At 48.4% G+C, this 21,058-nt stretch overlaps 2 protein-coding genes across 2 annotated transcripts; both read right to left on the reverse strand.

The window, feature by feature from the left end:
- Positions 1-3,533: 3,533 nt before the first annotated feature.
- LOC102452283 (olfactory receptor 52K2-like) lies at positions 3,534-4,491 on the reverse strand. The gene has a single exon (XM_075923254.1). It carries the CDS (start codon positions 4,473-4,475, stop codon positions 3,534-3,536), a length of 942 nt encoding a protein of 313 aa, XP_075779369.1. The 5' UTR covers positions 4,476-4,491.
- Positions 4,492-15,505: 11,014 nt separating this feature from the next.
- LOC142827726 (olfactory receptor 52M1-like) lies at positions 15,506-16,453 on the reverse strand. The gene has a single exon (XM_075923265.1). The coding sequence runs from the start codon at positions 16,451-16,453 to the stop codon at positions 15,506-15,508; it is 948 nt and encodes a 315-aa protein (XP_075779380.1).
- Positions 16,454-21,058: the final 4,605 nt, after the last annotated feature.

Here is a 21,058-nt window from a genome sequence, read left to right on the forward strand (position 1 = left end):
CTGGCCACAACCGTGAAAACCTCTAGGATGGGCTGAGTCCTGGCCTGATGGGTCAGGATGGCCAAGTATTGCAGCACATTACAGATGGCCATGTAACAGTCAAAGACCATGGCCAACATGAACCCAGACTACATGGTTGTAATTAAGTGAATTAAAAAAAAAAATAGGCCAGGCAAGCCTTGGTGTGAATGGCCTAGTCCCTGAACCAGAAAATGCAGAAGGTTTTGAGCAGAGTGGTGGTGGAGATAATCACTTCAGCGAAGGCCAGCATGGCAAGGAAAAGGTACATGGGCTCATGGAGCCTCGGCCCGGTCTTGATCACAGCCATGAGGAGGCAGTTCCCTAGGAGGGCCGTGTAGGGCGCAAGAATCCGATCATAGTTGTGAAATGGTGATTTCACTAACAAAACAAAGAAGACATATTTGGTAAAGTGTTGTTTGGTTGCTAGGTGTTATAGAGCAACTGAAAAAAAAGGAGCTTCATGGGGTAGCCGAGTTTGTCTGTTACAGAAAAAAAAGAACAAATGGTCTGGTAGCACTTTATAGACTAACAAAACATGTCGATGGAATCATGAGCTTTCGTGGGGACAGCCCACTTCTTCAGATGACCGGAGTTATGAGTTTGGGGTATGAAAACTCAAACTAAATAGGAAAAGAGAAAGGGGGAGAGAAAGAAAAATGAAGAGGGTAGGAGACAGAGCATCATTGAGTATCTGGAGAATGGAAAAAAGGAAGATTCCAAACACAGAGAATTGCTTCCCGGGGATTCAGTTTAAAAGTGACCGTGTCCGAGAGGTTTCCCTGGGTTTAGCACAGAGGAGTTTACAACCAGAAAATAAAGAAAATAAGCTGATCATGTCTAACTAAACATTCCCTCTCCCAAGGGTCTCTCTGTTTCAGTGTTTAGATTTTATTAGGCATGGACATGGCTGGAAAATGCCTCATCTCTGGCTCAGTCCATCTCTCCCCAAGTCCTTGCTCTGAACTGATACAAAACTACTGAAGCAGACAGAGCTCCATTATCCATTCAAAACTCATTCTCTTTTCTCTTCCTGGTAGGATCTCCTGGCTCCCTGCCAGCACTTCCTGGATCCCCACTGTTTCTGGGTTTAACCCATTGCAGGGAATTTAGTTAACTGAATGGCTGGGGTATCTAGAAAAGGGCTGTAACCCCTCCCATTCATCACAGGTCTGATCCTTGCACCTGAGGGAGGCTGGTACCCAGGAATTTCCTCTACTCTAGTGAACAGTGGATGGACAGGGAGGTGTCATTCATGTGCCCAACACCCAGAACAGCCCAGCTATGGCACAGGGGTAAAGAAGCTGCCCTGTCTCCCCAGGAGGGGTGGGAAGCTGGACGGGAGCACAGGTTTGGTCCAGCATGTAGGTGATCAGGAATGGTGTGAGGCCATCATGTAGCCACTGCTAGGTACAGGGACTGTTTAGCTTGGTAGAGAGACGACTGAGGGGGGATATGATGGAGGACTGTGCAGTCATGCTGGTGTGGAGATAGTGAATAAGGCTGAGTTATTCACCCCTTCCCATAACACAAGAGCCAAGGCACACCCCAGGAAGGTTTTCGACAAACATAAAGAAGTATTTCTTCACACAATGCTCCGTCAACCTGTGGAACTCTTTGCCAGAGGATGCTGCAGAAGCCAGGTCTATAACATGGTTTGAAAAAGAACTAGTTAAGTCCATGAAGCATAAGTCCATCAATGGCTATTTTCCATTATTGGCATGGACATTGTCACATGCTTTGTGTGATCCCACACCTCTGCCTGAAAAATTGTTCTGTTCATTGCCTGTGAAGCTTCTGGCACTGGGCACCCTCGGCCCTGGAAGACAGGAGATTGGGCTGGATGGATCAATGGCCTGCCTCAATCTGTCCGTTCTGTGGCTGGAATTGGAGAAAAGGAGCTACTCTGCCGGGAGCCCTTGTCAGGGGTTGGGAGCTGGGACACGGGTGTATTACCCCAGGGTCTGCCTCCCTCCCTCCCTCTCTCCCTCCCCCCCTCAGGGCTCTGGTGTTTCATCATGTTGAATGCATTCCACAACCTTGTGTTTCCTACAGTGACCGTGGGAAGGGCAGGGCTTGTTAAATTTGGACACTGTCACTTCCAATGGGCCTGAGGCCAGAGGCGGCTCTCGGTCAAGATGGCCACTGTCTCTCCAAAGTCCCTGAACATATCAGAGCCTGCTTCTGTTCATGATGACCGGATCCTCCCCTTGTCCTAATTACATGGTTGTTGGCTGTCCTCAGTCAAGCTAACCCCAATTTCCTGGGATAATTTCCAACAAGTTGTTCTTCCTTCAGGGTACGTCTAGACTACAGGCTTTTGTCAACAGATACTGTTGACAACACCTCTGTGGACAAAGAGCGTTTAGACGTAGAATGAGGTTTATCACCGTCGACAAAACTGCTGCATTCTGTCAACTTACCGTGGACAAAATTCGGCGGTCGTGTAGATGCAGGTATTGTTTTGTCGACAAAAGTCCACTTTTGTCGACAAAACCCTGTAATCTAGATATACCCTCAGTGTCTCTTTCTTCAGTCACTGACTCCTGCGAAAGGTAACCCAGGCTCTCCTGATGTCCTCTCCCAGTGCCGTAGCTGGGAGTTCCTGCTTCCCTTTTCCTGGGACACTGTGCGCTGGCCCCTCAGCTCCGGCATTCACTGATTCGTGGTCTCCTCATTCCCCTGCAGTGACGTCCCACACTCTGAACCATCCATGATGCAGCCTGCAAGTTCCTACAGCAGCCTGCTCCTTCCCAGGGTCTCCTCAGCACAGCTCTTCCTACCTGCCTGGGCACTCTGCTGATTTGGATCCTTCCAGAGTTTCCCAGCATTCTTTGCTATAGTCTCTGACTCCATTGTGCCTTGGGGCCTGCTGATACCCAGAATGTCTTGCTTGTACCGGATGAAGGCCTCGGATCACAATCTGAATTTAAGGGTCAATATAACTGTTCTCTAGAAAGCCCTGAAAGGGGACTGGGACTTCAGAAGTGACCAAGTGCTGGGAAGGGACGTTTCTGCTCCATTTGGCATGAGGGCTAGGAGAGGGCATGACAGAGAGCTAGGGGTGGCAAATGGGCTAGAAAATGGGTCGCTGTATCTGTGACCAGACACCCAACCAAACCTTGAGATTGGGTCTGGTCAGACCAATGGGAACCCTTTCTGGCTTGGGGGAACGGGGCAGAAGGACGTGAGAAGGGGGAGATAGTGTGGAGTTGATGAGCTAAATGGGCACGAGAGAGCACATGCTGAGTAACAAGGGGCAGTGATCTGGGCATGAGGGGGCATAACAGGGCACACGTCTGTTCGGACTGCAGCAGAGGGGACAGGGAGGGTCTTAGCAGTATGTCACATGGCCCCTCACACGATGAGGCTCTGATCTCGCAAGGCTGGTGGGAAGGGCTGAGGTGGGTTTTTATAGGTAGGGGTGACAGAATCATATGAATCCCTGGACTTACTGGTGCTGATGTTGCCTCCACGGACCTTTCTCTTCAGCCACTGACCCATCATGTGGGACTCTAGGCTGACTTGAGGCCCAGGATGTAGAGCAATCTCTGGCGGATCCCCGGGGTTCTCACCCCATAGATGATGGGATTCATCATGGGTGGGAAGAGCAGGTAAATGTTGGCGATGAGGATGTGGACATGAGGCTCCACGTGGCCAAAGCGGTGGGAGAGGAAGGAAAAGGTTGCAGGGGTGTAGAACACCAGCATGATGCAGATGTGGGAGCTGCAGGTGCTGAGGGACTTGCGCCGGGCCTCCTTGGAAGGCAGGCTGAAGACAGCCCGGAGGATCAGGATGTAGGACAGGACAATGAGAATGAAATCTACCCCTGCCGATAGAAATGCCACGAGCAAGCTAGAAGCTCTCATGGCCGCTGTGTCCACACAGGCCAGTTTCACCAAGGCCATGAACTCACAATAGGTGTGAGAAATGACATGGGTCCCACAATACGGGAGCTGCTTCAGCAGGAATGGGTGTGGGCCGAGTAACACGGCCCCCCTCAGCACAATGCCCAGCCCTATCTTGGCTATGGCCTGATGGGTCAGGACGGCCGAGTGTCGCAGCGGGTTACAGATGGCGACGTAGCGATCGAAGGCCATGGCCAGCATGAACCCGGACTCCATGCTACTAACAGCATGAATCAAAAAAATCTGGGCCAGGCAACCGTCAATATGAATGTCCTGGTCCCCGAACCAGAAAATGCAGAGGGTTTTGGGCACGGTGGTGGTGCAGATGACCAGGTCGGCGAATGCCAGCATGGCGAGGAAAAGGTACATGGGCTCATGGAGGCTCGGCTCAGATTTGATCACAGCCAGGAGGAGGCAGTTCCCCATGACAGACAGGATGTAGACAGAGCAGAAGGGGATGGAGATCCAGACGTGGGCTTCCTCTAGCCCTGGGATGCCGAGGAGGATGAAGGTGGTGGAGTGAGGTGTGGTCCAGTTGGAAGTGGCCATGGTGAGACCGGTGGGGTGTGTTCAGTTCTACGGCATGGCTGCTTCCTGCTCCTGTAATGGATCATTAAACAATCATTCACTGTGTGATGGGAATGGAGCAGTTTGTACATCCATCCCATGCTAATGCTGTGGGGAAAATGTGATGCAAATCACCTATTTTGGGGACCTGCAATGCAGCCATTTCACCCTTGTGAGAGAGGTCTGAGCTGTAAGCACGGGCAAGGCAGCATGTCACAGCGGTGGTTCTTTTTCCCTACCCTCCACTAACTATGTGCACCACAGCCTCTCCATGCCAAACCTGCTCAAGAGAGATCTATCCGGCCTCGTCCTGAGCTGGACGAAATGGCTGGGTGCCACTAAAGTTGCCCCTATTGACACCAGCTGGAGATCCAGCCCACGGCAGCAATCAGAGAGATCAGATCTGAACCATTTCTGCTGACTGCGCATTGCCTGCTGACTGGCTGCAGCAGGGGAGGGGTGGGAAAGCAAAGGGGGATTTTCATTAGTGAGATTGGATGGCTCAGCCCTGATGGCCGTGGCGCCGTGCTGGCTAACTGGTCCCTTGGAGGGGATCTCTGCAGACAGGCACCGTGGAGCAAACCCACGAGGCTCAGCTGCTGTCCCAGGCCTTAGAGGCAGCCCCTGTTATTCAGAGATGCTGCGTGTTGGTCTGGTGTGGATATAGAATCCTAGAATCCCAGAATCCCAGGGCTGGCAGAGACCTCAGGAGTCATCGAGTCCAGCCCCCTGCCCAAAGCAGGACCAACCCAACTCAATCATCCCAGCCAGGGCTTGGACAAGCTGGGACTTAAATACTTCTAGGGATGGAGATTCCAGCCCCTCCCTAGGGAACCCAGCCCAGCGCTTCCCCACCCGCCTAGGGAAATAGTTTTTCCTAATATCCAACCTCGATCTCCCCCACTGCAACTTGAGCCCATTGCTCCTTGTTCTGCCATCTGCCCCCACTGAGAACAGCCTCTCTCCAGCCTCTTTGGAACCTCCCTCAAAGTAGTTGAAGGCTGCTCTCATATCCCCCCTCACTTTTCTCTTCTGCAGACTAAACAAGCCCAAATCCCTCAGCCTCTCCTCATAGGTCATGTGCTCCAGGCCCCTCAGCATTTTGGGTGCCCTCCGCTGGATCCTCTGCATTGCATCCACATCTTTTCTGTAATGAGGAGCCAGAACCACTTTTACTTCTGGTTACCGAGCTGGGTCACAGCTAATGGGGGAATATCGGCCCGAGCTGGGAATTCACCTCCAGATATTGCCTGCCTGGTTCTGCGGGGCCTTCTGGTAACGTTACTCCCCCCATCAGCGCTAATCCCACTGGCATTCACAGCTCAGCCTGTGATGAATGAGCCCTGGGCAGAATTCTATCCAGAATGGCTGTGTGCAGCTAATGGCTGTGTGCAGGCAAGAACTCCCACCAAATCCTGTCCTGATTCTCGGGGGATCACGGGATGCAAAGTAGAGCTTGGGACCCGTGTTCAGACAGGATTGCACTGATTTAACATCAGGTTCAATCTAAACTCCTTGGCTGTGTCTAGACTGGCAAGTTTTTCCGCAAAAATAGCTGCTTTTGAGGAAAAACTTGCCGGCTGTCTACACTGGCCGCTTGAATTTCCGCAAGAGCACTGACTTCCTACTGTCTGAAATCAGTGCTTCTTGCGGAAATGCTATGCTGCTCCCATTCGGGCAAAAGTCCCTTTTGCGCAAAGCTTTTGCGCAAAAGGGCCAGTGTAGACAGCTCAGATTTGTTTTGCCCCAAAAAGCCCCGATTGTGAAAATGGTGATCAGGGCTTTTTTTTGCACAAAAGCGCGTCTAGATTGGCACGGACGCTTTTCCGCAAAAAGTGCTTTTGTGGAAAAGCGTCCGGGCCAATTTAGACGCTCTTTTGCGGAAATACTTTTAATGGAAAAACTTTCCGTTAAAAGTATTTCCGCAAAATCATGCCAGTCTAGACACAGCCCTTCAGTTCCCCTGGGACAAAAGACTGTGGGTGTTTTGATTTCAGACTCCGGAGGACTAGTTGCGGGTTAGTTGAAGAAGATTAGGGAGAGATCTGAGCTATAGTAAAAGTGTCCACACCAGGGTGTGCGGATGTGTAGTTAAACCAGTTCAGTTTAAATGGTGCAAGTTTGTACAGGGCTACGGCCGAGTGAGCCCTGGATGGCAGGTCTCTGGTTTAAAGCCACCTGCCTGGGCCTGACATCCTGGAGATGCAACTTCAGCCTCCTTCTGAGAGATTTAGGGCTCAGGGTTCTTCCCCTAAGCAGTGCAGTGGGGTTCGGGCAGGAGCGGGTTTGGGTGCCCCTTTTCTGGGGGTCACCAAACAATTTTTGTATCAGAAGGGGGTCACGGTGCAGTGACGCATGAGAAGCCCAGTCCTAGACTGAAGTCTGTTTATTCACTTATTTTAGTTCTTTGCTTTTCTCACACTAATTGTGCAGACTGTCAGTCCCTACGACCTCGATTCTCAAAGCCGGTCTCCAGATTAACCCGTCTCTCTGTGTCATTCTGGTCTGCTAACTCATCCCAGCTGAATTCACGTTGCATGGGGGCATTGTACCTTGATCACATTGTGGGGTACATACTCCCCTTAAATCAGTAAAACAGCAGCATGTAGGGGAGAGAAATTCGCACTGAATTATTTTTCTCCAGCAAGCCCCATTAACATCCCTGTCCCATCTGTGCTGTTAAATTTTTCCCCATTTAAGCACCTTTTCTGGCGACCAGCCTTCCAGAGATGTGGCTGTCTCCCCAGACTCAGCGCCTGCCCCCTCTCAGCTTCCTGGGTCTCAGACAACCTGTGGGATCCCCCCTCACCTCTCTCAGCTCTGTGTTTCCTCTGTGTTATCCCGCAGAGCAGGTGACGCTAATGAGGCCATTTCTGGGCTCCCGAGCCCTGCACTCACCCAACTCCTGAGCCACAGAGAGGGGCAGATGTGGGCAGTGGGCGGTGTCCGGAGCGACTCTGCACTGGGCCAGAGAGCTGGGAGGGGAGGTTTATATCCATCACTGTGCAATCCCAGCAAGGTTTCTACCTCACCTGAGCAGAGAGCATGAGACAGATAAACAAGCCTCTGATTTGCCCAGTGCCTGGGCTTATGGCACCCCGAGGGATGTGCGGAGGGCAATGCACTGGAGACAGTGCGGATACCTCATGATTAAACCAATTAGAAGCGAGGCAGGGTTTGCCGAGCATCGTGAAATGTAGGAGCTAAGTCTAGTGCTGCCTTTTCTTGGAGTCTACCATAATGGCACCTTTTGATAGGTGCTGTGAATCTGAGCATCACTGTGACCCCACAGGTCATGTCACAAGGCCACTCACTGTTTGGGCCAGGCCCACCCAGGAGCATGGCCACTGCATGACCTTGGAGACTTCTCAAGGGGTGGCTGCCTGGCCATGCCGAAGGCTGGGGACTCCAGTGAGTGAGGGGGAGGCAGGGCTGGTACTGGGACCAGGAAGTATATTACGGCGCTTCCAGGTGTCTCTGACCTGGGGCTGGCTCCAAGAGCCAGTCCTGCCACCCTGCCCTAGTGCTGGAGGAATTGGGGGGTATGTCACCTCTGTTGGAAGGTGAAGTGTTACCCGGGTTCTTTCAACCCAAACCTCTCGGTAACTTCCTCTCTGCGAGGTGGTGTCAGGAAATAATTCAGGGGAGACACGGTCGTCCGACCGATAGACGGATGGTACAAACAGGACAACACAAGAGCTCTTTCACTTTAAAGCTAAACGTTACTTAGTCTCAAGCACTTACACACGTCCGCAACAGGTTAATAAAACACCCCACCCTCGATACGTACCGAAGTTGAGTATGGCTCTCGAGTGACACCAAGCAGGCTTCCGATGGTTAGTCTTCCGTCTGCCGGTGGGAACGAAGATGCATCCAGATGTAAAGAGTCCTCAAGAAGTCCTCGAGGCGTCCCTCCAGGTGTTCCCAAAATTGTCCCCCCCTAATTCAAACTTCCCTTCCCTTTATCCATTAGTATTACAATAACATGTCACTCAAACACTTGTTAGGCAAGCACTTTTTAAAGGTTAGGTAAGAGGTTTTTTTCTGATCATCACTTTCACCGGTGTTTTTTTTCTTTTTCAGAGACTTCATGCTCGGGAGGGGCGTGGGGGGGGGGGGGGAGTGCTGACAGATACATGTCTTAGGGCATTTAGACAAACTTCCAGTTTTTCTAAATGTATAGCTCAGTGATTTCATAGACATTTGGGCCTCAGGAAGGACGTGGGGTCAAGCTGCCTTCTCTGTGGCATCCAATCTCTCCCTTCTTCCCCTCCATGACTTGGTCATGCTGTCTAGGTCTAATTTGGGCCTGTTACCTTGGTTGCTAAAGTTCAAGCAATAAGCAATAGTGGTTCAGGCACATTACTGGATTTGCCGAAATCTCCCCGTACAGTTCCCCTTCTTAAAGGTCACCTTGCACACAAGGGGGCCTTTACTAAATCGCCGTCATACCTTTCCTGGATGCACCCAAGCAGAGATCCAACCAAAGCTCCAGGCTCTTAGCCGAGACCAAGCAAATGGTCTTCTTGTTGGCATCCCATACTTTGCACACCAGGATAGCCACTGACGAGCGATTCCTTTACCCTACTCTCCCATTTAAGGGGGAGACAACAAGCTCAATATCTTCATTTTTCGGGGGTAAGAGCGATGGTGGCAGTAACCACTGGTTCACCTGTCGGGGGACTTGCAACTGCTGGATTTTGCGCCATGTCCGGCATGTCATTAGGCTGGTAACAAGAACCACTGCTATCTGGAACTCTAAGGTGACTACAATTGGATGTAAGGCCAAATTTAGGATCCCTGTACTGGTGGGGGACTGTCCCAACAATACTTCTAACCAGTGGTGTGCAAGATCCTGTCCAATTCTTGCGAACGCCTGTTTAATTTCATCTGAATTATGATGTACGGTAATCACGACTCTGTGCCCTTCCTGTTTGGCAGTGTGCAACTGGTTCTATAAATCAGGATGTACAAGCAATCTCTGTAAAGCAGTTAGATTCATTCCTGGTGGCACAGGTTTTACAGTGGCATACAAAGCATAGGACACTTTTAACTGGCTATATTTAAATTCAGGTACCTTAAACGCAAAATCACATCCCCTAATGACTACAATATTACAAAAGCGTCTGTTTTCATAAGGTTTATGATCTATTTCATGCATAAAATTAACAAGAAATGTAGGACACCAAACTTGGAAGACATACCCAATGATCTCCTACATAAACAAGCACAGAATGGTTCCTTGCAAAAGGGTTAATAGCATTTTCCTTCAGTTGTTTCTAAACACACATCCTGGAGTTGCTGGGCATCTTTGTTACATTCATATCCAATTCCAGTTTCCTCTAAACAAGTTCCAAATTCCACTGTTTTCCATTTTTGGCCATCTTTTACCACCCATATCCTGTGATCAACTGGTCCCACTATAGTCTGATTAACATTCAGGCCTAATGCCACGATGGGGGAGACCCATCTCATTTCTGCTTGGGACATTAGCAAAACAAAGACTGTGATTTCTTCTGACTCCCAATCATTGGTGAAATTGACAATTCTCCACCAGGCCTGTAGCTCTCTTTCTGGTTTGGTGGCATTTTTCCAAATGATAGTTCTAAGTTCTACCGGGAGCACCCCATTCATACCCTCCCTAATTCTAGCTTTGATTACATCAATTATCCATACTTGCATTTGCATATATGGCATAGCTAAGGAAGTATAAGAGGCAACGGTGATCTCCCTCTCGGGTCTTTCCCCATGCCTCTAAGATAGGGCTACCTGGTATTGCAGAGAGCTTAACTGATCGAATGATACCTTAATGGGTGTGGCCAGGTTCTTAATGTGAGCTCCCACAGCATTCATTTTATTTGCCAGCACCTCCTCATTAATGTCATTAAAGACTTTTCCTTCTGCACCAATGTCTGCCCATTTTTACCCATTTTACCCTTCTATGTCCGATTCTAGGACTTCTTAGTTTGGGGGAACCTTGTGACTTCACCCAGTTCTTCCAACCTTCAAGTAAGTGTGGAACAAATTGTTTACAGCGGGATTCCATCACTGAGACATCTGTCAAGCTTAGGTCTAGAATAACCTTCTTGACAGAATGGGCGGGGTTGATCACCAATTGTTTTTTGACATTGGTTCGGAGGACATAAGGTCTGATTAAGTTGTTGACTGGAGGGTCCAGAACCCAAACATCATAACTTTCCACTCCATGAGGCCCCTGCAGAAGCCATTTTCCTGTCATATTGACCTGCATGTTGATGACTTCCTTACTAGCACACCGGATGAACCTATGTTACTCTCCACATCGTGGAGACAAGAGTTCTTCCCTGGGAGACCACTTGTCCTTGATAGAACAGGGCAGGAGAATTTGCCATTCCCCTCCTGGTGTGGATATTTGCAGTTCTGTTTTTCAAGAATTTGCCTGTTTTCCAGTTAAGTTGGTGGCATATTTGAGGTTGAATCTGACTGGTCTCCAGTGGCTGTTTTTCCAGGCAGATCAGTCCACAGTTGAACACACACAGCCTGGCTACATGTGGGCAACAGCCTGTGTAGTCCTACCCGGTGGCAACCTAATTTTCTGTTTGGGTAGTAGTCTCCAGTAACTCCCACTAAGTCTGCTTCTCCCCACGGAGGAAATAGCATGTTATGCATAAGAATAGTGAAATTCCCGCCAATCAATCGGGGGTTCCCTAGCCACCAAATCAGACTACCATTTACAGTCCAAACCATTATCCAGGTCAATTCTCCCCTCATTCCTACAGTGATGTTTCTCCTACTTAGGCCTTTTAATCTTAAAGAAGTGGGGTGATATCCATCAAAGGGAGCTATGTTGGGGAAATCTCGCTCCCCTGGGGTACAGAGTCCCCAGAAAGGGTCCGAGGCTGGAAGTCAAAGCAGTGAGGTAGGAGAGAAATCTAGAAGGAAAACTTTATTATGCATGCATGCAGGCTGACCGCTACCAGAGTGAGAGCAGCAGCAGCCCTGAAAGACAGTTCAGGGATCCTTTATACAGTATGTTCAGACAGATTAGTTGTTGATTTTTTTCTTTAACATATTGTGACGGGTCGCGCCGCCCCCACACCCCACCCAGCGGCCCACCCCGCACTCAGCCCGTGATCGCGCTGTCTCTCCTGGGCGCCACCCAGGGAGCGCGGCGGCACTGCGGAGCCTGCTCCTCTGCCGCGGCCCGGATAACGGGCGGCGCGGCGGGGGCAGGGCGACGTCCGGACGACCACGTGCGGCGGGGGCGGAGCCCGGCGAAGTGGTGTCTGACGTCACCGGACACGGACGCACGGTGGGGGAGGAGCCTGGTGATGTGGCGTCCTACGTCACCAGGACCGGACGCCGGCAGGGGATTTAAAAAGGGGGAACGGGGGAAGACGGGAGAGGAGGACGGAGGGGCAAGGAGGAGGAAGGAGGGAGACGGAGAGCGAACAGAGGAGGAAGGAGCGGAGAAGGAGGAAAGAGCAGAGGAGGAGGAAAGAACAGAGGAGGAGGGGAGAGCAGAGGAGGAAGGAGGCACAAAACACTGAAGGAGAGGCGCACAGCACGAGAAGGAGGGAAGTGGGGTAGCACAAGTGGTGAAGGGGACTACGCGAAGGGGGGGTGAGCAAGGCGACGGGGAGCAGGACGGGCTCCCGCGTTACACATATCAAAGTCTCAGCAGAAGTACTCTGAGACGTTTCTGTTCACACCAGGGGTACGTCTAAACTACATGCCTCCGTCGACGGAGGCATGTAGATTAGACAGATCGGCAGAGGGAAATGAAGCCGCGATTAAAATAATCATGGCTTCATTTAAATTTAAATGGCTGCCCCGCTCTGCCGATCAGCTGTTTGACAGCAGATCGGGGAAGTCTGGACGCGCCGCGTCGACAAAGAAGCCTTTCTTGATCGGTGCAGGTATGCCTCGTGAAACCAGGTTTACCTGTGCCGATCAAGAAAGGCTTCTTTGTCGATGCGGCGTGTCCAGACTGCCCCGATCTGCCGACAAACAGCTGATCGGCAGAGCGGGGCAGCCATTTAAATTTAAATGAAGCCGCGATTATTTTAATCGCGGCTTCATTTCCCTCTGCCGATCTGGCTAATCTACATGCCTCCGTCGACGGAGGCATGTAGTCTAGACACACCCCAGGAGTGCTAGAAGTAAGTTTTACAGTACAAAGGCACATGAGAACCTGAGTGAGGAGTCTACAAGGCAAACTGTGACAAAGATAAGAGTTTACATGACAAATTGTGACAGACTAGGAGTCTCCATGAAGTTGAGATAGGAGGCATCGTAAGGGTCTTGATTAGAGTTAATTTGATTTCTCTCTGTTACAGGGAGAGAGGCCTGGAAAACTTTTAACCCTTACAGCAGTTTTCTTTTAGAGAGTTTTGATTTCCTCCAGTGTCCCCACCCTTAGACACAATTGGGCTACGTCTACACTGGCATGATTTTCCGCAAATGCTTTTAACGGAAAAGTTTTCCATTAAAAGCATTTTCGGAAAAGCGCGTCTAGATTGGCAGGATGCTTTTCCACAAAAGCACTTTTTGCGGAAAAGCGTCCGTGGCCAATCTAGACGCGCTTTTCCGCAAAAAAGCCCCGATTGCCATTTTCACGATCGGGGATTCTTTGTGGAAAACAAATCTCAGCTGTCTACACTGGCCCTTTTGTGCAAAAGTTTTTCGGAAAAAGACTTTTGCCCGAATGGGAGCAGCATAGTATTTCCGCAAAAGCACTGACAATCTTACATGAGATCATCAGTGCTTTTGCAGAAATTTAAGCGGCCAATGTAGACAGCTGGCAAGTTTTTCTGCAAAAGCAGATGATTTTGCGGAAAAACTTGCCAGTCTAGACACAGCCTTGGAGTTCTTTGATTTTTCTCCCACAGATAGGCGACTGAGCTTTTCTCCTGAAACATAAATAGAATCCAAAATATCGAGAGTATTGTTTACTTCACACTCCAGCATCTTCCATGCATGGCTCTCCCATGTTTCGATTACGATAGCTTGAGACGTGACAGCACCAGAGGCGTAAACCTGCAAATGACAGACTCCAGACAGCCACATACACAGCCAGGACCACCCAAGGGACCACATCACCAACAAAGCTTCTGCTTACAGGAGCTCCTGTAAAACAAAATAAACATAGACTATCCCCTCTCCCCCTCCCCAACCCACCTTCTTTGCCGGGGTGGGGGAAGGGAGTGATAACACATTTAAATCTAGCAGTTTTTATTCAGACTCACTGACGTCCGAATCATATTTTTCTCATGCTGGGAATGCCTGGGTTTTACTCTGAGCCCTGAGCTCTTGCTCATGACTGTTAGGGTAGTTTATTGCCTTTATTTCATTCTCTGTTATTCCAGTGTCAATGACCATGTGGATTACACTCAAAGTTTCATCTGGGACTACTTGATCTTCCCCTATTACCTCCAGTTCTGAACTTAACTCCTCTGAACTTAACAGGCTCTGTTCAATATCTTCATCAACGATTTAGATATTGGCATAGAAAGTACGCTTATTCAGTTTGTAGATGACACCAAGCTGGGAGGGGTTGTGACTGCTCTGGAGGATAGGGTCATAATTCAAAATGATCTGGACAAATTGGAGAAATGGTCTGAGGTAAACAGGATGAAGTTTAATAAAGACAATAAGGGAGCCCTGCAAAATCCTCGGAGGTCATACTCTCCCTGCACATAGCTGCCACATCAGCCGGAGTGAATCCAGCCCTGTCCGATACTTTTACCAACCACCCCAGGGCTGTGTTTCTATTCAGAGGGCCGACGGATTTCCCTACAGCCCTAATCTGGTTTGGGTGAGGGGTCTCGTTTCTACCCATTCCTCTGATCCTCCATCACCTCCCCTGGGTCCTGTCCTTGTGACAGAGCTATTGATTATAGGGGCTACTGGAGGTGGTCTTTGCAACTCTTCCAGCGACTTCCATAGGGGACTATATGGAGACCGCCCGACAAGATCCAGGGAGAATCATCAGAGTCCTTCCCCTCATCATTGCAATAAGGGGGGATGGATCGGGAACCTCCTTTGCCTCTGCATCTTTCCTCCCAGCTGCAATTCCCTCTCATCTCAGCCAAGATCCCCCTTTGTTGTGCTATCTGAGCCATAAGGGCACAAATTTGTCTCCAGCATTCTCCATGCTCTGCCTGAGCTCTGCCTTGGGAGTATTTTAAAAGGCTCTTACTGCTCTTGCTTCACTCTCGGTCGCCTGCTGTTTTAACACGGACCCTTCTGCAACTTGCTTCAGACCCTCTCTCAGTCACACACCTCCCCCTGCATTCCGACAATCTGAGCAGCTTGAGTCAAACTTGTGGCTCTGAGAGCATCAGATTCTTCCTTCAGATTACTCACTTCAGCTTCCTTTTCTGCTCTGATTCTCTCCAATTCCTGCACTGTCTCTTTTAGCTGACCCAGTCTTGACCCAGTGCTGTAGCAACCATCCACAACCCTTGCCAAGCAGCTCTCTTCTTGTCCCTACATTCAGATTTCCCCACTTCCTGCACCAACTCAGGTATTCCATTGCTTGTGGAGCTGCAGGAAGGCTCCCGGGCTAGTAAAGGCACCAGCCTTCCAGGATCCATGACCCCCTTACCCCTGAACAAAATCTGCCAAGCTGTTTCCCAACATGGCATGCAACTGTACTTTCTTCCTAGATGTTTCCTTGTCTCTGGAAATAATTCTTCACTCGAGCAGGCAATCAGCCTGAGTTCTGAGTCCATGACTTGCTCATGCTGCCTAGGCCTATTTTGGGCCTTTTAGCTTGCTTGCTGAAGTTCAAGCAGTAAACAATAGTGATTCAGGCACATTACTGGATTTGCTGAAATCTCCTGGTACAAGGATACGGAAGGATAAGATTCCCCTGGTTGTCGCATTGACACTATGAAGTAAGGTCAGGAAAGGGATTAATGTCTCGTTGACTGTCCAGGCAAAAGGTTCAGGAAAGAGGGCCCGACACCATGTCTCCAGCCAGCTTTGCATAGTCCTCCATCTGAGAGCTGATGTAGGAAGAGAAAACTTTAGGTTCCTTTATGTGTAAAGAAATGCAGCAGCCTGTCGCGGATCTGTTTGGTCCTCACCCCGTAGATGATGGGGTTCAGCATGGGGGGAAGTAGGATGCACACATTAGGAAAAAGAATATGGAAATACAAAGCCATATTCTGGCCAAACCGGTATGTGAGGACAGAGAAGAAACATGGGATGTAAAAGGCTAAGATGGCACAGAGGTGGGAGCCACAGGTCCCAAAAGTCTTAAGTCTGGCGTCCTTGGTGGGGAGGCTAATGATGGCCCTGATTATCAGGGTATATGACACAGCTATAGAAAATATGTCAAGACCCATCTGCAAGACGGCCGCAAAGAGGCCGTAGTAGCTACTGATGCGGATGTCAGCGCAGGCCAGCTTTACCACAGCTGTGTGCTCGCAGCCAGTGTGAAGGATGACGTTGGTTCTGCAATATGGCCACTGCCTCGCCAGCAAGGGACAGGGTAATGTGATCAAGCCACCACGCAGCAACATGGCCAGGCCGATCTTAATCACAATGGGGGTGGTCAGAATGGTAGAATGTCTCAGGGGATTGCAGATGGCCACGTAGCGATCCAAGGCCATGGTCACGAAAATCCCAGACTCCACTGCAGTGAAGCAGTGAATGAAGAACATCTGGGTGAGACAGGCATTGAAATTTATCTCTCGGTCATTGAACCAGAAGATGCTCAGCATTTTGGGTACTATGGACGTGCACAGGACCAGGTCAGTGGCAGCCAGCATGCAGAGGAAATAGTACATGGGCCCATGGAGACTCTGCTCCATCTTCACTATGAACATGATGATGAAGTTACCCAAGAAGGCAATGGCGTACATCACTGTGAAGGGGATGGAGATCCAGACATGCACCGCTTCTAGGCCAGGGATGCCCAACAAGATGAAGGTGGAGGGGTTGGGGGAGCCAGTTGCATTGGATTGTGACATGGAATCACAGTGAAAGTCTCCAACTCTGAGGCAGAACGTTGTCTCCTGTCTCTTCTGTAGGTTCTCTTGTTTTCCCGTGTGCCTGGCGTTTAAGGTGATGGACGCAGTACAAAAGCCTGGATGGATACACAATATTAATAAGATACACGACATACACAATTTGCTCTCCTTCGTACATTGGAAAATTACATTTTCGTTATTCAGAGTAATGAATTATGAACAACTAACTCTACTAATGCCAATTCCGTTTCTTATCTTGATCTATGTGTCAGTTATTACTGCATGTCTTGGCGGGGGACCTTAAAAGACACCTTATGGGTCTGGATTCTGGTTCTCCATCATTGCTGCAATGAGAGCCGGGCTAGAGGATCCATCCTCTTGGGAATTCCCTATGCATCTCCTTGATAAAAATCTGAGTTTGGGAAAAAAAAAACAACGCTTTACCAAAACAATGGAGAGTCCTCTGGCACCTTAGTGATGAACAGAATTCGTAGAGCATAAGCTTTTGTGGGTAAAACTGATGATGTGGGTTTTACTCACCAAAGCTTATATCCTGATAAATCTGTTGGGACATAGCTATACTAGGAGATGAGTCCGAATTTATTAAGTTCGAATTCTGGGTACCTGATTTTACAAATTCGAAGTTGTATGACTTCCAATGGGGAAGAATGGAATGGAGTCCGAGGCAGGCTCAATTAATGTTAATGTGCTAACTCCGACTCAGTACCGCAGGGAGCACTCTAGGAAGCTGCGGGAGGCCTCCCAAAGGCCAATAAGTGTGAATACGTGGAACCAGAGAATCCACATTAACATTATTTTGGACTTGGTAGTTTGGATGTATCACTTATAAATTCGACCTTGTGGGCTGAGGTCCTAGTGTAGACCAGGCCTTAAACAGTAAGGTCTACCCCTTTGAGATGAAATTCTTGCCAAGACGGGTATCAGAGGAAAACATCCCAACTAAAACACACACCATAGAAAAAATCTGGACCTCATTCTTTTAGTCTCTATGGAAACACCAGGCTCTTCACAGCAGTTCCCCAAAGGAACATAATGTTTGAATGCCTAAGGAATATGGTGGGGGAATAACCTACATTGAATACGCGCTCAGTCTTGTTTATCCAAGAACACAGCAGATAGAAAAGGGAGTTCCAGGACAAGTTCTGAGAATGGGGGAGGCTGTTATATGTGCAAAGCCTGAAAAGTGTGGAATTGCTGTTATATGTGCAAAGCCTGAAAAGTGCACTCTTCCTTTGACTTCCATTATTCCTCGTGAAATGAGGGTTACAGAAGTTGGAGTAAAAATCGTCCAGCTCAACATTATTTTGAAATAATGGCTTGATGTGTAGACATGGTTTTTGTTATTTTGAAATAATGTTACTGTTTAAATGTACCCTTAGAGATAGATAGATAGATAGATAGATAGATAGATAGATAGATAGATAGATAGATAGATAGATAGATAGATAGATAGATAGATAGCTGTCATAAGCTTTTGTGGGCACAATCCACTTCAGATGAGTGAAGCAACAGAGATAGAACCCCCACATTTAAAGCAGAAAAAGAAAGGAGAGAACGAGAAAAAAACCCTGTCAATTAGGCTACATCTAGACAGTGGGGCTCTATCGGCAGGGCTCAGCAAACCGTTGATTCTACTCACCCGTGGCGAGTAGATTTCAGCCGGTTGCTCCGTGCACCCCATTCATGTGCATGCTCAGTGCGGGGCTGGTGAGTAGCTCTCTCTGCAGTTTGTTGAGCCCTGTATATTACCAGAAGTATCCTAAAATAGCAATTCCACATCTTTCAATGCGCCCTTTATATCAAAATATATTTTGTTACAATAGGCCCACTATTCCGGCACCCCTGAAACCATTGTTCCACGAGCGCTGAGGGACTTGTCGGAATAGTGCTTTACACTGACATTTGGAAAATCATGTAAAGGGAAATCATGCCTTTGAGGGGGTCAACAAACATGTAGACAAGGGGGATCCAGTGGCTTTGAGAAAATCCCTCCCCAAAGGCTCTTAAGTAAAGTACTTTATCATGGGGTAGGGGGGTAGGTCCTTTAATGGACTGATAGCTGGTTACAAGACTGGAACCTAAGGGTAGGAATAAATTGTAGGTTTTTCAAGTGGACAGCGGTAACTAGTGGGGTCCCCCAGCTGTCTGTTCTAGGACCCATCCTATTCAATTTATTTCTAAATGGTCTAGAAGACAGTCATAGACGTATTCGCAACATCCCAAGAGTTACTAACATCTAAAGACACCTAGTGCTTCAAAAGGACAAATACCACTGGACAATGTTTTAATACAGCCAATTTCACTCTGATAAGCATTTCCGTGTGTCACGTTACTGGATTTTCAGGGGAACAGCCAGATCACTGCTGCACCCATGGGGGGTGTTTGCTCCAAAGTGTATACCAAGGGGGTCATGTGAGGCGTCACTTGAAAGCTTCTGTTCTCCTGATTCTGTACGTGCTATTCATGTAATTGTATAATATCTGTATGTGGATTTGAAACATGTACTCTGTATGGATGCTGGAAAATTCTCTGTCTGTGGCTGAGCAATGGGCATATACAGAATCAGTAGAACAGAAGCTTTCATGGGACACCTCACATGGCCCTCTTTGTACCAACTTTTGGGGCAAATCCCCCCCCCCCATAGGTGCAGCAGTGATCTAGCTGCTCCCCTGAAAATCCAGTCACATGACACACGGAAAAGCTTTTCAGAGTGAAGTTGGCCGTATTAAAACCTTGTCCATTGGCATTCGTCCTTTTGACACCCCCAACACAAAATTGATGCAGGAAGGGATGCAAGTAACATCACTGAGGGCATCATAGGCCTCCCCATGTTTTGGCTTGTGTCATTGCAGTTTCTAATCCAATGTTAGAAAGAACAGAGCAGAGCTGGACAAGTGTATGGAAACCAAATTTACTTAAAACAGGCTTCATCACGGAAAGGTCTGTCATAATGACAACAGCATCCTTGCCCGGTTTTATAAACCCAAGGTAAAACTTGGTAAAAACCAAAGTCAATGGTAAAAGCATAGTCAATCATACTCTTGTAGCATGAGCCCCATGTGTGTCAGGTGATCTCGCCCAGAGCTAAAGAAAATCGTAAATTGATCCAGACCGACTCTGGCAATTCTCTGAAATCCAAACACCACTGGGTTAATGTAGGTATTCTCATCCCCCTTTGAATAGGCATCTTGGCCCTTCGCCATGTAACATAATGGTGCTGTGCCTCAGTTTCCCTTTCCACACAGCACCTTATGGCTGGAACCTTCTTTGTCCTGTAAGACGTTCCACAATCAGTTACAGGCATGAACCATGATCTATCAATATCCCAAGATCCTTTAAGGTACAGTCTGTCATCTGGTACATTTCTTGACGGGGTCAATGGTTTTTTCAAAACATTATGCACATTGTACGTTTTTACAGTTCTGTGTAACAACAGCACATTGGTTACAAGAGTTAACATCAGCAATAGGAACAAATCCATATCCAGTGTCCATTGACAGCACTTTTTCTCATACCACATCTTTCACTCCTCACCATTGAAGTCTTGGCTCTTCAGGTCTGAGCTGCAAGAATTCTTTGCCAAAGGAAGTTTGGGCCCTCCCATTCAGCCTGTGTGCTCAAAACTTGACTCCACAAAGACAAAGGGCTGGCTGGGTGTGTCTCCCTTGCTCACAATGGCCATGACAGTCTCCCCTTCCCCCCAATCAGTGGGGTAACAACAATAAGCTGTAGACTCACAAGTCTCATTCTTCCACCTCCAACCTCTATTTCCACATGGAACTAGCTATCAAATTCCCTGATCGATTACTAGTGTCCACAGTGTCCAGAGATGGGAGCTTAACTGCCATCTCCTGCATCCTAGAGAGAGTGAGCACACAGCTGTTCTGCTCTACACACTTAGCTACACAGTCTAGCTTCCTATGAATCTGGGACACACACCGTCCACCCTCATCATCAACCGGGGAACACTCCTGTCCCGAACACACTGACTTTCCAGCAGGCTGGTCGCATACAGACACTTGATTCTCAGAAACCAAATACAGGACTATGTAGCACTTTAAAGACTAACAAGATGGTTTATTAGGTGATGAGCTTGCGTGGGCCAGACCCACTTCCTCAGATCAAATAGTGGAAGAAAATTGTCACAACCATATATACCAAAGGATACAATTAAAAAAAAGTGAACACATATGAAAAGGACAAATCAAATTTCAGAACAGAAGGGGATGGTAGCGGGGGGAAGGTAAATGTCTGTGAGCTAATGATATCAGAGGTGATAATATCCATCAGCCACATACCGGACTAACACGGCTACATTTCTATCACTATCTTGATTCTCAGACTGCTCCAATTCTCTGGCTTTTTCTGCCTCATCTGAAATAATCCTTATTCTTTTCCAGTTCTACGATTCTATGATAAGGGGATGGTTTGAGATAACATGATCTTGGTAACTAATTGACCATTCATTATCAGTGGGAAATAGGTCAATGGAGGGATGATAGGAGTTACTATAGAGAACTTTCTGGGTGTCTGGCTGGTGAGTTTTGCCCACATGCTCAGGGTTTAGCTGATCTCCATATTTGG

Source organism: Pelodiscus sinensis, chromosome 1 (genome assembly GCF_049634645.1).
Source record: "Pelodiscus sinensis isolate JC-2024 chromosome 1, ASM4963464v1, whole genome shotgun sequence".
NCBI classification, from domain to species: domain Eukaryota; kingdom Metazoa; phylum Chordata; order Testudines; family Trionychidae; genus Pelodiscus; species Pelodiscus sinensis.

Bases quoted from the DNA above. Each gene is read 5' to 3' on its own strand.
- LOC102452283 (XM_075923254.1), bottom strand. From the start codon at position 4,475: ATGGCCACTTCCAACTGGACCACACCTCACTCCACCACCTTCATCCTC.
- LOC142827726 (XM_075923265.1), bottom strand. From the start codon at position 16,453: ATGTCACAATCCAATGCAACTGGCTCCCCCAACCCCTCCACCTTCATC.